This window comes from Juglans regia, chromosome 9 (genome assembly GCF_001411555.2).
Source record: "Juglans regia cultivar Chandler chromosome 9, Walnut 2.0, whole genome shotgun sequence".
NCBI lineage: Eukaryota > Viridiplantae > Streptophyta > Magnoliopsida > Fagales > Juglandaceae > Juglans > Juglans regia.
In genome coordinates, this window is record NC_049909.1 from 7992479 (window position 1) to 8009333 (window position 16855).

Genomic DNA, 16855 nt, shown 5'->3' on the forward strand with positions numbered 1-16855 from the left:
CTATGATTACTTATGATTTTGATTATGCATTCATGCTTTTATTGCCAAACTTATGTGTAGGTTTTTTATTAACTTGTTGAGATTTGTAATCAAATCTCATTGTGGTAGTCCCAACTACCATTCCACCCGAATGTTAGATCTTGTTACTGGATTTGAAGAAGAATCGAGAATTGACCAACTGGAAATGGTTGACTAAGCGATGGTGCGACGTAGATGATAGTAAAGTAGTTACCTCAGATTACTACTTGTATTTGTGGAGTTGAATCTCTAGCACTCTTTTGATTGCAGCCATTTTGGACTAATGTTGTGATCTCAGTTATTTAGTATGTCATTATGTATGAAGTATGTTTTAAGTATTTGGGATATTTCAATTTGATGCATAGTATTACTAAAGAAAAAAATTGTCCGCTGCGAATATTGCATAATGCTATATGCATGTTAGGAACATTGCATCTTATATGTCATGAACGGGGGCAGGTAACCTTGTGTTGCTTGTCTCAACGCTTCAAATGTCTGTCTGATCCCAAACGGGATTTGGGGGCGTCACACCATAGTAGTAACAATCCCAGATGGAAGTACTATCAAATGTACTCAGGTGATTAGGAGTTGTCCTATAAGTATTGACGAAAGAATTATGTAACTAGATTTCATTATCTTTGACCTTGGGATTTGATTTAATATCAGGAATGTATTGACTATCTAGGCATTACGCTAAGATAGATTGTTGAAAAAGGGAGATTAGATTCGACTTACTTGATGCTAGTAGAAGTTTCTTTGTGGGAAAAACTGTAAAAGTCATACCTTCAACCATATCAGCCATGCAATTTAGGAAATGTGTTAAAGCTGATGAAGTGGCCTATTTAGCTGTGATAATTGAGGAGACCGACAAGAACAAGGGAGCTCAAGGAATACTTGTAGTTGAGAATTTTTCTGAAATTTTCACAGATAATTTGTTAGGACTACCCCACAACAGAGAAGTAGAGTTTGTTATAGAATTGGAACTTGTCACAACTCCCATTCATAGAGCACCTTATCAGATGGCTTCACATAATTAGAAGAACAGTTCCTCTTCGGAACAGACGGGCTGCTCTTTAGGGGTAAACAGCCTCCAATCACAGTAAGACAAGTAGATGATTTTACTGATTGTAAAATACACCATTTTCCATCCGATTACACTCTTTCCCCCTTCCCTTTCACTTTCCATTTCACCTTTCAGATTTCACCGTTCGTTCACCCTTTCCATCGTCTTCCTCCATCGCCATTCGTTCCAGAGCTTTCACCGCCTCCAAGCTCAGTCGCCGCCGCCAAGCTCAGAGACACCACTTTCCTCCATCCCCGACTTGGTCCGTCATCATCTCCCCCCAAGCCGTCGCCCCACCAAGCCGTCGCCCACGAAGTCGCTCCTTGATGGTAAGTTTTCTAAGGGCTGTTGTAATTGGCATCATGTAATTTTTTTAACCTTTACCATTGAGAAGGAATTGGTTTACTTGTAGTTAGGGTTTGTTAGATCTTTTACATTCACCACATTCGGATTTGAGTAAGTTAGGCTTAGTCAGTTATATCCCTAACTAGAAGACACACGGTTTCCATGTAAGCATGTGTTGGAAACTCACTTGTATATGTAATTATGAACATCCAGATCTTTACCCAATGAGCATTGCTTGCATATATAGCTCTAAAATGTTTGAGATGCCAACTTTTTTATTCCAATTTTCTCAGATATATAGAAACTAAATAGGGCATCTGTGAAGTTTGACCGAAATGCTTTCAATGCTCTAAAAAAATAATGGAATTTCAATTAAATCATTAAGTTTGGTGCTGGCTGTTTATCTTCATTAAATGATTAAGTTTTAGTTTGGTGCTGGCTATTACATTAATGATTTTTTTCATTAATTTGGTGCTGGCTATTATGTAATGTGTACTGATTTGTGGACTGATTTAAAGTGTTTTGTGTACTGATTTGAATTGATTTGTGCACTATTTTTTGTTTCTTATTTTATAACATAGGATCATGAATGGAGTTTTGATAGTGATGAAAATGTGAATATAGAAGATGGAGTTTGTGTGGATGATGGAGTGAATGTGGAAGATGGAGATGATGGAGTGAATGTGGAAGATGGAGTGAATGTGGAAGATGAAGTCAATGTGGATGATGGAGTGAATTTGAGACCTTGTTCGAGTAGTGGTCCGAATGAGCCATTCATCGGTATGGTATTTGATGACGTAGAAGATGCTCAAGCATTTTACAAGGTGTATGCAAGAAAAAAAGGTTTTGCTATTCGAACCAATCATACACGATTGTCGAAAGAGGAGAAAAAACTAATTGCTGTAGACTATGTTTGCTCAAGGGAAGGATTTCGACGGGAAAGGAGCAAACAAAAAGAACGAATAATTTCGGAACCTGCTGAGACAAAGATTGGTTGTAAAGCATTGATGGGGATAAAAAAAGTGGGTGAGAAGTGGATAGTATGTAAGTTTGTGCTTGAACATAATCACTTGCTACTTACACCAAGAAGTACTAGTTTGCTTCGTGGACATAGGATAGTGACACGTGTCCAAAAAAACCTTATTATGACTTTGAATGAGTCCGGTGTACCGACAAGGAAGATAATGTCGGTGTTGAGTAAAGACGCAGGGGGCGACTTTAACGTTGGTTGTATTGGCAAGGATGTGGAGAATTACTTGGGGAACAAAAGAAGAAAATTATTTGAAGAAGGAGATGCACAACGATTATATGCCTATTTCTTTGATCGACAATGCAAAGAGCCTGGATTTGTGTACTCAATGCAAGTTGATGAGAATGGGTGCATGGGAAGTTGTTTTTGGGCAGATGCAAGATCAAGGGCGTCGTACCAATATTTTGGGGATGTGGTCACATTCGATGCCACATATTTGACAAATATTTATAAGATGCCCTTTGTGCCATTTTCTGGAGTTAACCATCATCACCAAACTATAATGTTTGGTTGTGCCTTGTTGGTTAATGAAACAGCTGAGTCATATGTATGGTTATTGAGAACATGGCAAGAAGCAATGCTTGGACGAGCCCCTTCAACCATAATTACCGATGATGACAAGGCTATGGCAAAGGCCATTGGAGAGGTACTCCCAAATACAACTCATAGATTATGTTTGTGGCACATTCTGCAAAAATTCCCTGAACATTTGGCTTATGTATATAATAGATTTCCGGATTTCCAAAAAGATTTCCATCATTGTATTCATAACACAATTACAATTGATGAGTTTGAGCATGAATGGAGTGTTATATTAGTGAAGTATGAGTTAGGAGATAATACTTGGCTGCAAAATCTTTATAACCGACGGGAGAAGTGGGTTCCGGCTTACTTGCGTTCAACATTTTGTGCCGGCATGTCAACGACTCAAAGAAGTGAAAGCATGAATAAGTTTTTCAAGGATTATGTTCGTTCCAGTACTATGGTCAGTGATTTTGTGCATCAATATGAGAAAGCATTAGATGCACGTTATTTTAAAGAGAAAGAAAAGGATGTGCGAACAAAATCAACTTGTGCCATATTGAAAACATGTTACAAAATTGAAGAAGAAGCTTCCATAGTCTACACAAGAAAGTCTTTCACAATTTTTCAAGATGAGCTTTTTAATAGTCAACGCTACAACTCAACTAAATTTTCCAACGAGGGCGAAAGCAAGACTTATAGAGTGGTACCTCATGGCAAAGAAACCCCTCTCTATCATGTGACCTTGGAGAGTGGAGGAGATAAGGTGACTTGCACTTGCCATATGTTTGAGTTTATGGGAATTCTCTGTAGGCATATCCTGTGTGTACTTGGAAAGAAATCAAAATTAGATTGTTTGTCACAACACCATATTCTAGAAAGATGGACTATCAATGCTAAGAGTCGACCTATTATTGACATTCCCATTCTCGAAGGGCATGTAACGCCACAGGATGATCTAGCAATGAGGAAAAACTCATTGATGATGCAATTTTATGTCATTGCGGAACTTGGGACAAAGTCAAGGAAAAAACTCAATCACCTCTCCCTTGCCTTAGATAAGGTCCATAACGAGCTACTTCTAATGGAAGATGATGACAATATTGAAGAATCTGTGGGCCCAGTTGGAAGGGAGTCAACCTATGAATCCATTTCTCAAAGATCTCAGGTTGTCTCCAATTTTTCACAAACAATACAAGATCCTCCACGAGTGCCCACGAAAGGGCGTCCAAAGTCTTTGAGGGCAAAGAATCCAAAAGAGATGCAACCAACCAAGAAAAGACGTTGTAGCGTTTGCAAAAATGAGGGACATGCTCGGAACAACTGTCCTTTAGTGAGGTATTGTAGCTTTTGAATATTTTTTATTTTTTGGTTTTTAATCAAAGCTCTACACTTATTTTGTTGTATTTGTTGTTGTTTATGCAGGGATATTGGGCATACAGTCCAGGTTGACAGCACTAACTTGGATTCTTAATCGAAATTTCCTTATGTATGTGATTAATATTCTTTATTTTTTTTATATTTTCTAAATGTAATATTATGCTCAAGCATTTTAAGTTGTATATAATTATTGATGTTGAAATTAATGTGACAGCAGGGTTGTGAAGATTTTGAAGCTTGTGATTCTTGGGATGACAAAGATCTAAGCTTGTCATGGACTACATCCACAAGAAGCTGTTAATATTTAGCTAGGAAGCAAGGACTGTGATTTTTTATGGCACTATGTTATTGATATGGCAGGACTATGTGATTTTTATGGCACTATGTTACTTTTGATTTTTTTGATGGTATAGACTTATTTTTGATGGCCACTTGAAAACGTAGAAATGGTGATGGCAGGACTGTTATTTTTATGGCACTATTTGAAATTGATATGGCAGGAAAATCACATTTTTTATGGCACTATGTTATTTTTTATGTTTTGATGGTACAGAATAAGTTTTTTATGGTCACTTGTTATATTGCAAATTTTGGACAGATGCATCATGAATTTGCTCGTGGGATGGGGCAACCCAATTTTATGCAGGATATGTGCAATGGCAGATTGTATTGTTTATAAATGTTCCCTAGGATTTGGCAACCAAAATTTTGAATGGTTGAGTTTGTGAGTGTGCGTGAACCTGATTGTCATGATTTATGGGAAAAAATTATTGTAAACTTATTAGCATACTACTTTATGTTTTGAAAGGGATAAATTAAAAATCATGCAATTGTAGAGCTGGCTAGCTTGAACCTGATTCTCAAGTACTGTTTCATTTTATAATACAAGCCAAACATAATGTTCAACATAAAACAGCTTACATGAGTGGAATCACTACCCGACATACACTAATATTTTTGGGATACATGAGAATTACAGCAAACATTACAATAAAAAACAACCACGATATCAACAATGCTTTCAAGGTTCCCTTATACTTCTTCTCCATTGTTTTATATTTGGCTTGTTCGATCAACTGATGTTCATGACGTAACCTCTCATTCCTTCTTTGAGCTAACTCCAACGTCATCTTGCAGCATGAGTTTTGTTCACTTTCAAGATCAATCCATTCAAAAAAATCACATTGTTTATTGATCTTATAGTTTCGGCAGTTGTAAAATCTTCTGCCAAAACTATTACCCTTTCCAGAGATTCGAAGCTTCGATGGAAGGCCACAGTAGCAAAGTGGCCTCTCCAAACTTGCTTTGTCTTTCCCTTTTAAAGTCCACGAACTTGAATCGCCATGAGAACCCGAACTTGCCATTTGCTGAAAAATCAAGAAGAAAGTAAGTGAAAGTGAGTTATCTCAAAGACACCTAAGAAAAGTCTCACTACAAATGGGCAACGTACCTCCTCAACTTATCCTGTTCTGAAAAATCAGACCAATCACCAAAAATAGACTAAAGCTGTGGAAAAACCATGTTTTGCAACATTTCAATCTAACACATCCATAGAATCATTTGGTGGAATTGAAACTAGTCAATGAGACATTTGGTGGGAAACATGGTATTTACAATCAATACAAGGAGACATTTGATGGACCAATCAGACACTTCAATTGAAAAGAAAAGACATTATGTTCTAAATTCACCAATCAGACACTTCAATTGCAAAGTGATAGTTTTACTTCCCCAGAAGCCAATAAAATATGAGGGACTGAAGATGTCCACCTAAAATTGCCCAGAAGACATTATCTGGTGCTGGCTATTGTATGCTTATATTGCCCACAATATAACAACAAACCAGAAACAAGATCTTGAGAAGCACTGGCGAATCTAAAAGCAGCAGTATTCATATAATGTGTATAGAAACTCAAATCAGATAGAGTTAACATGAAACTGAGCATCTACTTCACCAATTCGCAGCCTCTACTCTGTCGCAGCCAAAACACACTATCAAATAGAAGCAGCAACCCTTATGAGAAACTAATCAAATACTAATAAATCCAAAGAGACTACTAATCAAAACCATTTCTGAAAGCAAAAAGAACTTGATTATGTCCAGCTGTATTAAGGAATTGTAGCATTTACAAGTAGGTTTTACAAGGAAAAGAAACATAGAATTGTGTAAATTTTCTATGAAATATTACATCAAACACATGGTGCCATAATCAAAACAAGCACTGTAAGCTTAAAATTCATCACCCAAGCACTGCCATAATAAAAACAAGCTCAAAATAATCAAGGAACTGATCGGGATGATGTTAATGGCAAAAAAATCCCAAAAATCATACCCCCAATAATCCGACTTGCAAAATATGGGGATCGCGAAATAGCCGTCGATGGGGCTCGCGAAATCAGGCCGTCGATGGGGTCACGAAATCAGTCCGTCAATGGGGTCGCGAAATCAGTCTATAGATGGGGTCGCGAAATCAGTCCGTCGACGGGGGTCGCGAAATCAGTCCGTCGATGGGGCACACCAAATCAGTCCGTCGCGGCTCGGCATTTGCTGGGTAAGCTTAAGGTGGAAGACGAAGGGGGACGGAACGAAGGGTGCTGGAAGACGAAGGAAACCCAAGGCGGTTCACTTCTTCTGCTGTGAACGAAATCGCTGGGAGAGGAAGAAGACGAATGGGTCTGCAGATTTCACTGGTCAAGATCGTTTCGTTTCACACTCTTTTGTCCCTTTTGATCTTCTGTTGGGTGGGTGCACGATAACTAAATTGGGTGTCTTACGTGGAGAGTTGTAATTGGGGGGCTGTTATGTTGGGGGGAACAGACCGACCGGCCTGAAGGTTTTCTCTTAGAAGAATTAAAAGTCCAAGTGGAAGGGTTGATGGAAAGAGGAATTATTCATCCAAGTTCTTCGCCTTGGGGAGCACCAGTATATTTGTTAAGAACAAAGATGGATCAATGAGAATGAGAATTCATTATATGGAACTGAAAAAGGTAATGATAAAGTACAAGTATTTGTAACCATGTATTGACGACCTATTAGATCAATGTAACAACCCGCTAGAAATTCATTGATGGAATTTCTATTGATTTTAGAAATCTCGTAAAAATCTCATAAGTTTTTACGAATCAACCAATCGCATAGGTTTTAGTCTGTCAACATAGTCAGTGTTATCACTCACTATGGTGCTAGAAATATGAGTTTTATTTATTTGAGGTGGTTAGAAGTGTCAGAATGCATTATGGTCTACGCCATTAGACTCAGCGGATTATTTAGAATTTTATGGCACAATAGCCTATTTTCATAATTCCAGACGAAACGTCTGTTGGAAATTGTGAATTTATTTTTAGGGGCACTACGAGGTTGAATTTTGGTAAAATATTTTCACTGTAGGTTAATCAGAATATTTAGGAATTTTTAGTGTGAAGTTTAAGATTCACTTTTTCGGAGTGAATAGTAATCTCGATAAGCGCACCAATTGCAGTGTTTCAAAATTACAGTGTGGAATGTCCAAATTAGATTAGAGAAATTTTATTTGGACACTTGGCAAGATCTTAACCACACTTATTGAATAATATTAGACACTTGGCACCATGAGGAACGTTTGATGGATTTGAAGGAATCAAGCTGTGAAATCATGTCACTTAAGCAAAACTTTGTTTCATCTGCTCAACCAAATGGTGGCAGACCAAAAAAGGTTTCAATCCTAGTGAAACCCTAAATGGTGAGAATCCAATTGAAAGCCCAAAAGTTTGGTTGAAACCGAAACCCTAAACGGCTTCCCAAACCCTAAAGTTGGCCTTCAAACCCTTTCTAATCTGATTTCTAGCATTGTGTTTAATCACTTGATTAAATCACTTCCACATGCTATTAATCCTTCAAATTTGTGTTAGAACATCATTATCCAACCTTGTTAACCTTGAAAAATTGATTGGCCCAAGTGATATTGGATTTGGGCTTGATAGCAACCCAAACCTTCTTTAAACCCCAAAATTTAGGCCCATTCGGTTTAGGCCCATTAAGGCCCACGAAATTGGTCACCATTAGCATTGCTTCATGGCTAAGTTTTGTACCCCCACTTGGCTGGCCAGATCTGTACAAGAAGGGCCTAGAAGGTTCTTGAAATACAAAGGTAAAAGGCCACCTCACTCATTCACTCTTACACTCCACCTTGAGAAAGTATCTTGGATTGATTTTTATGAGAAGAAAAGGCCAACACTCAACCTTTCCTTCAATCATATCACTTCCAATAACTTGTCTAAGAGGCTCTTCAGTCCACTTCCCATGAAAAGCAACTCTCCTTTACATTTTTCGTCCATAGAACACAAAAGACACTCTCGGACAGTTTTTCTTACCTCTTTTGAACGCCTGTTTCAAAGTTTTTGTAAGTGTTTTCTCTCAAAGTTTCCTTCATGAAAGTTGTTTCTTTTGGAGTCTAGTTTATGTGGATATCTTAGGCCTCTTTGTTTTGGAAAAATATCTCATCTCATCTCATCTAATCATTACAATTTTCCCAACTTTCAATACAAAATAAAATAAACAATTCAATTTTTTCAAATCCCAAAACAATAATAATATTAAAATATATACTTTAACAATATTTTATTCAGCTTTTTAACTTTAATCTTATCTCATCTCATCTCATCTCCGAAAACAAACGAGGCCTTATTTGTTCCATTTGGAGATGATTTGGTTGTTCAAACGTTGTTTAGACCCCAGAAAGGTCATTCTGGGCGATAAACTGGAGAGTGTGTTATATTTTGGAGTTTTTGACCAAGCTAATGAATATATCTTGGTCCGAAATTTTTATGGAGTACTGTTAACATGTGTATATGATTATTGGTTGAGGATTTTTTGCATGATTAAAAGTTTTGGTGAAATCTTTTCTTAGGTCTAGAAACTTAGAAACTGGAAGAGGAAAAACAGTTTCTGTTTTGAGAAAGTTTAAATATTTTATGGTTTAATCTTATTCCAATGGCTTTGATATTTTTATTGGAAGATCCTAAGCATCTTATATACATGTTAGAATGTTATTTTGAAGATATTTTATGTTAGTTTCGAAGATATGAAATTTTATACATTGAGATATTTGGTTAGGCCAAAGTGATGATGTTCTTAGCTAAATTTATGTTTTGGGTGATATTTAACCATGTGATCTTGAGTTTGAAGCTTGGATCTATTTTAGGACACCTTTGTAAACCATGTGAAGTTTTGGTTTGAAGTTCACATCTTTATAAGTCATGGATCAAGAGGTTGATCAAAACAAGTTAGAAACAAAAATCTATTTTGAACTTAGAAGAGAAATCAAAAAGTTCAAGTATGGTTTTAGTGATTTTGATGACTTTTGTTCATGATTCAAAAAATGATTATTCTTAGGAATATGTTATGAGTATAGTAGAAGAAAAATTTTGGTTTAATCATGAGTTTTGAGATTTGAAAGAATTAAAAAAAAAAAAATCGAAGGAAATAGCCTTTGTAAGTTTCGGTCCTATAGAGTTTTAATGGTTGTGTTTAGTTTTAAATTTTTCTGAATTGATATTTGAGCTTAGGACAAAATTTACATAAGGTATGTAAATTTTGGTGATTTTTGGAGTTAGGATGCAAAATCCTTAAGTTAGGGGTAAAATGGTCATTTTCCCACATGTAGAGGGTAAAATGGTAATTTTACTCTAAGTTGATATTTTTCCATATTCCTAATTGTTAGTGATTAAGTTCTAAATTTTAGAAATCACTACTTTTAATTTCTCGTGAACGCACTTGAATTTTGTCTAGAAGCGCGAAGACCGAGGTAAGTTAGCTTTTAACTTACTATCGGTTTAATGTGTATGAGTGATAAGTAAGGGAACTAAAGTGTATGTATCCATGTTATCATATGTGACATATCAAGTCATTACATATTTATTTGTTACACAGAATTTATTCTGTCATGATTTATTCATCTGTTATACAAGATATTCTGTCACGTATTGCTATATATTGCAAGTATGTCATGTTAAGTTAAGTATGCCATCTGTTACATGTATTTCATGCCACGAAATATTCACTGTCACATATTACGTCATGTTAAGAAATGTTGTCTGTTATATGGTATGCCATGTTACGAAATGTTGCATGTTACATGTATGCCATGTTATGAAATGTTCTCTGTTACATTTATGTCTCGAAGTATGTCATGTCTTTCATCTTAGTTCATGTCACGTTATGCTACGTCAGGACTTCTGTCTTTTATGTTACGTTCATGTTACGTCACGTTACGAAATGTCAGGTATGCCAGTTAAGTTATTCATGTCAATTACGACCCTAAGTGCTAGGATGGGGTAATATCCTAGTGGAACTCCTTTGTTCACGCTGGAGTGTCTAAATAGGTGTGAAATTCCCTAGGTTGATGAAGTACAGTCAACAGGTTGCGAATGAGGCCTAATTAGCTAGTCATCGGAGCGCGCCAGGCACTAACGCCAATGGTGCCACACATTATGTTACGTGTGTCCACAACAAGTGTGGCACAAACAAATAAGTCATGGGGCCACAACAACTGTGGAGCATGAAGTATAGGGCCACAATAACTGTAGAGCATACACTACGTGAGACACAACAATTGTGACAAGTAGAATACGTGAGGCCACAACAACTGTGGAGTACGTATTAACGCACTCACAGCTGGTATAGAAACCTGTGATGTGATGCGGTAATCGGCAGAGACACATGGCTCAAGAGGACCTATGTAGCACCCATATGGTCACTTTAATGATGAAGTCTATTGAATAAGATTCCAAGTTCATGCATTTCACGTTCAAGTCATGTTTCACATTATGTTATGTTCAAGTTTATGTTCACGCAATCATGGTAATCCCATGAGACAATAATATGTTTCAAGTTCATGTTATGTTATGTTCACGTTTACGTTATGTTCTAAGTTCACATTTATGTTATGTCATGCTCAGGTTCATGCTATGTTTCAAGTCCATGTTATGTTTCAAGTTTAAGCTCATGCTATGTTTCAAGTCCATGTTATGTTCCAAGTTCACGTTCATACTATGTTTCAAGTCCATGTTATGTTTCAAGTCACGTTCATGCTAAGCTTTAGTTTCAGTTTAAGTTATGCCAGTTATGTTATGTTGTATGTCAAGTTATGCTATGATTACTTATGATTTGATTATGCGTTCATGCTTTTACTGCCATGCATGCATCATTAACCTGTGTGGAAGTTTCCTGTTAACTTGCTAACATTTGTAATCAAATCTCACTGTTATGTTTCAAGTTCTCCCGAATGGTAGATCTTATTACAGGATCTGAAGGAGAATCGAGAATCGACCAACTGGAAAGGATCGACTAAACAATGGTGTGACGTATATTGTAGTACAGTAGTTACCTCATTACTACTTGTATTTGTGGTGTTCAATCTCCAACACTCTTTTGATCACAACCATTTTGGACTAGTGTTGTGATCTCAATTGTTTAGTACGTCATTATGTATGAAGTATGTTTTAAGTATTTGGGATATTTCGGTTTGGTGCATAGTATTGCTGAAGAAAAAAATTATCCGCTGCGAATATTGCATAATGCTAGATGCATGTTAGAAATATTGCATCTTATATGTCATGAACAGGGGCTGGTAACCTTGTGTTGCATGTCTCGACGCTTCAAATGTCCGTCTGATCCCAAGCTGAATTTGGGGGCATCACAATCAATTACAAGGAGTCTCAGTGTTTTCAAAGATAGATTTAAGATTAGGATATCTCTAACTTAAGATTAGGGAATAGAACATCCCTAAAACTGCTTTTTGGACATGGTACGGATGTTATGAATTCTTTGCAATGCCGTTTGGATTGACTAATGTCCCTACAACATTCATGGATATGATGAACAGAGTATTTGATGAGTGTATGAAAGTGCATTCTAAATATCCTATTGTTGGACTAAAATGCTAAAATATGAATATAAATCATAGGAATTAGTTTGTATTCTTGAACTAAGTTTCTATTTACTTTGAGATACTCTTGAGCAGATTTTTATGTTTAATTTCAGAGTCTATTAAAGAGCAAGTCCAAACCCAGTCAAATTCAAAGGACTTTCAAGTGGGCAAAATGTTGAAACAACCTAAAAACTTTCAACGAGTGTAAGAATCTTCAAATAAGGATAATGATGGAGTTTGAGAGTAATTTGGATCAAGTGAAAAAGTTAGTCCGAAATTAGCTAGAAGACAATCTGTACAAACTTTAGTATTTTAATCATAACTTTCCGCTTAAATATCGGGTTGATACGATTCTTAATGAGTTGGAAAGCTATCATAAGGGGATACAAAGTTGTCTCTCACAAGGATTTCTAAATTCGAACTCCTAAAACTCATAAGTGGCTACCAAGATGAGTCGTAAAATTTAGGAGATTTTGTATGAAAGACATTAGGGCTTCTTTCTTACCTTATATAAGCATTTCATTAGCACAAAATTGAGAGTTTTTTGAAGAGGAGGGAGACAACTCAGTACTGAAGAACAAACGACGAATTTTCATGGTTGCCGTTTGCTTTATTTTTCTCTTGAGATTTTTGTTGTCCATTATATTTAAGGGTAACTAAATTCTCAAGTAGGGCTAGGGATGAACTTGCACATTAGATGGTATTTTTGATTTATTTTTGATTTATGTATTTAATTTTTAATTATTAAAACTCTTTTGTTTCATCATTCTCAATTCATTGTTGATGTTTTCTTCTACGAATAATCATAGAATTTATTATGTTTATGGATTCAGTCATACTTTTTCTATTGAATGGATTAGCTCTTTGATTATATTTGGATCAATTATTTATCAATATTGATTTAATTCTTTATTGCAATATCGCTTCCTGAGTATATTGTCATCGTTGGATTTTCTCAATAGTGATAATAATTTACGTATTTTGAATGTGGTGAATGATTTTTCAAAGGGTTACATTTAGTTTAATCTTGGTTTATAAATCTATAACTTCGGATTGAGAATTTTGGGAATTGAGTTTCCAATTGAGTTATTCAATGATTTAAGAATAATTAAAATACCAGATTTGTGCAAGAGATTCCCGACGTTTTACTATTCGTCAAATTTGAGTACTTTTCTGTTAGTCACTTTGCTTCACTTTAATTTGCATTTAAAATTAATTTTTTTTCTCCATTAATCATTTAATATTTTTCTTTAGTTTCTTTGTTCCTTCTGCTAGTCTTTTAATTTGTCTCTCTGTGGAATCGACACCCTAAAGATGTGCTACAACTACCGCGTTATTTTTTAGATGTAATCAAATTTTGGCGCTGTTGTCGGGGAGATGGTAGAAGAATTGTTAGATAGTTTTTCTTTTCAGCAATTTGTAAAGGCAGTAACTTCATTAATTCTTTTAGGTTGTTGCATTATTTTTTTTCTTCTCTTTTTATAATATTTTTTTTACCTTGCATGTACAGATATAGAGAGCGCCAATTTGTGGAGATGATGTGTAATAGTGAGTTACAAAAAGATCCTGGTGACGCCATAGAAAACCTCAATGAGCTTGCTAAAAAAATTCACACTTGGATTGGACCTAGTACTACTGAGAGAATAAATAGGTCACGACCTGCGGGAAATCCAAATGGTGGTGGAATTTACCATCTCAGGGAAGAGGATAACCTAAAGGCAAAGGTTGGGATACTCACTAGAGAGCTAGAGATGTTAAAGACTAAGGACTTAAAGCCAACACAAGTAGCTAATCAATGCAGAGTCTTTTGGACCATGTTTTGTGTGTGGCGGGGGAGATCACGTCGCCTAAGAGTGTCCCACACTTGCTAAGATGATAGGGATGTATGAGGAACAATGTAATGCCTTAGGTATGTACAAGAAGCCTTTTACACTTTACTCTGATACCTATAATCTAGAGTGGCGCAATCACCCCAACTTTAGCTGGAAGTCTTAAAACCAGTCGCCTGCACAACCTACTAGATCATATCTTGCACCATATCATGCACATTCATCTTCTAGTAGTCATTTAGAAGACACTTTGCCTGCTTATATTGGGGCATACGGTAAGACCAACCATAAGTTCGAATATTTGATTATGCAAGTTGTTGAAGAAAATGAGGAGATAAAGAGCCAAGTGTCCAAATTGATGAGCTCATTGAGTGTGAATGAGCGATGTAAGTTCACTTCTCAAACTCAGTCTGCACCCCAAGGTCAACATATGGCTCAAGGAAATTTGAAGGAGGTCAATGTCATTGTGATATGAAGTGGTAAGTCCTTACACATCCCAACAACTGATAAGTCAGAGGATGTTGAAGCGGAACAAAGCAATGATAGTGTCGAGTTGCCCAAGAAAGCTGAGGTAATTAAGAGCCTAGTTAAGGTACCATTCCCTTAAGTTTTCAAAGCAAGCAAGTGAACTCTGGATCCTAACAATGAAATCCTAGAGAATATAAGGCAGGTGAAAATCAATCTTCTTCTTTTGCATGTAGTTAAACAAGTTCATACTTATGCAAAAGATATCAAGGATTTGTGTACATCTAAGAGGAAGCACCATGTGAAGAAAACAACGTTCCTGACAGAGCAAGTTAGTGCTCTGATTGAGCAGTGAATTCCTCCTAAGTACAAGGATCCTGGTTGTCCAACAATTGCATGTAATATTGGGAATCATGAGTTTGGGCAAGTGTTGCTAGATTTAGGAGCTAGTGTAAATTTGATGCCTTATTCCATTTATTTGTAGTTTAGTTTGGGCGAAATTAAGCCCACTTTTGTTGTGCTTCAATTGGCTGACCATTCAGTTAAGAAACTGAGAGGAATAGTTAAGGATGTTTTGATCCAAATTGACAAGTTTTACTACCCTGTTGATTTCTTAATCCTTGATACTAGTTATGTTGTTGACTCTAATTCTAAAATCCCCTTAACTTTAGGTAAACCTTTCCTCGCTATTGCTAATGCTCTTATTAATTGCAGGAATGGTCTAATGAAGCTCTCTTTGGGAATATGACTCTTGAGCTGAATATTTTCCATATTGAAAAACAGCCAATAGAGGATGACGAGTGCCACCAAACGTATATGATTGACACACTCATAAATTAGGAAGTTCACACAACTCATGATTCTGATTCCCCTTGAATGTTTTCTTATTAATTCTGAGTTTGATACTATGAATGATTCAGCTAATGTTGTTGATATTTGTGCTGTTTTTTATGAACCTCAGGATAATGACCCACATATTTGGCAATCGAAATTTGAGGAGTTGTCTAAGAAAAGTGAAAAGCAGATTCATTCAAGTGTGGATAGTCTCAAATTGGAATTGAAGTCACTGCCCTCAGGTCTTAAGCATGCATTTCTCGGCTGAGGTGACACTTTTCATGTTAGTATTTTTTCAAAATTGAATGCTGGTAAGCTTATAAAATTTCAGTTGATCAAGTTGGAGGAGTTGAGAAATTATGCTTATGAGAACTCTAAAATCTATAAGGCTAAAGCGAAAGCGTTTCATGATAAAAATTTGGTAGGAAGACATTTAAGCCTAATGACCTATTATACTTAAATGATTCTAAACTTCACAAGCACCCAGGAAAACTTCGATCTAGGTGGACCGACCCCTTTATAGTGAAGCATGTTTTTGAAAACGAGGCAATAGAAACAGAGGACCCTTGGTATAGCCAGGTCTTTAAAGTAAATGGTCAACACCTTAAAATCCTTATTGATAGGCAAGTGCCTGAAGTGAAAGACTATCCACTTGCAGACCCGATCTATCAACCTTGACAACACCACGCATGTATATTTTTCTTTATTTGTTTTGTTATTTTTGCTTTCTCCTACTTTCTTTCTTTTCCTTTTTGTTTGCTGTTGTTTTATTTGTTTTTGTTTGCAGGTTAGTTTCAATTTGTCATTTTAGGTTACCATCTTTGGTGCTTAGCAAGCTACCCACCTCACTCATCAGGTGTATTATACCCCTTTTAGTTACTTCCCATTCAAATTTGATTCTTAAATATTGATGAAAATGTTTCATTTAAGTTGGGGTGGTGGTGCAAATTCAATATTTAAAATGCTTGTTGGAACCCTGTGGCATATTTTCATGTGTCAAAGTTTTTTAATTTGCATCACACGTAGATCCCTTTCACATGTGTACTTATTCTCATTCATAGCGATCTTCATGAATTCACCAAACCCACCATAATCATTTTTTTTTTTAAGCAATCACAGAACCCCTAATGCACTCATCCAAGTTTTGTGGTAAGATGATGGTTTGACACATGTAGCTAGAGAACTCTTTTGATTAAGTATTCATGCTAGTCTTGGAGACGATTGAGAGCCTACAAATGCAGTAAATTGTGATAAGCCTTCATTGATCTGTTGAATTGGGCAGTTCTTTTGAGAGTATCATTACATGGTTTGTGGTAAGATGATGGATATACTTAGGATATGACGAAGGTCAACTTAGGATCAACGTTTGAACCTTTCAAGCTAATCATTTCCATCATAGACCCCTAGTAGCTAACTTTGAGCCAATAAACACACATGTAGCTTTTTCTTTTCATATGCGCAC

At 36.2% G+C, this 16855-nt stretch overlaps 2 protein-coding genes across 3 annotated transcripts in view; one reads left to right on the forward strand and one right to left on the reverse strand.

The window, feature by feature from the left end:
• LOC109001242 (F-box/kelch-repeat protein At1g74510-like) overlaps positions 1–16855 on the reverse strand; it is a 945981-nt gene that overhangs the window by 859348 nt on the left and 69778 nt on the right. The gene's annotated exons all lie outside the window — the stretch shown is intronic.
• LOC118349410 (protein FAR1-RELATED SEQUENCE 5-like) lies at positions 819–4452 on the forward strand. Its single transcript, XM_035693818.1, has 4 exons — positions 819–982; positions 1217–1343; positions 2008–4316; positions 4404–4452. The coding sequence occupies exons 1-4, from the start codon at positions 819–821 to the stop codon at positions 4450–4452; spliced, it is 2649 nt and encodes an 882-aa protein (XP_035549711.1).

What these genes read in the sequence shown, in the direction of transcription:
- LOC118349410 (XM_035693818.1), top strand. Translation starts at nt 819, where the DNA reads ATGCAATTTAGGAAATGTGTTAAAGCTGATGAAGTGGCCTATTTAGCT. An exon ending in TTTCCTCCATCCCCGACTTG is followed by an intron (nt 1,344 to 2,007) that starts GTCCGTCATCAT and finishes TTTATAACATAG; the next exon opens with GATCATGAATGGAGTTTTGA. An exon ending in AACAACTGTCCTTTAGTGAG is followed by an intron (nt 4,317 to 4,403) that starts GTATTGTAGCTT and finishes TTGTTTATGCAG; the next exon opens with GGATATTGGGCATACAGTCC.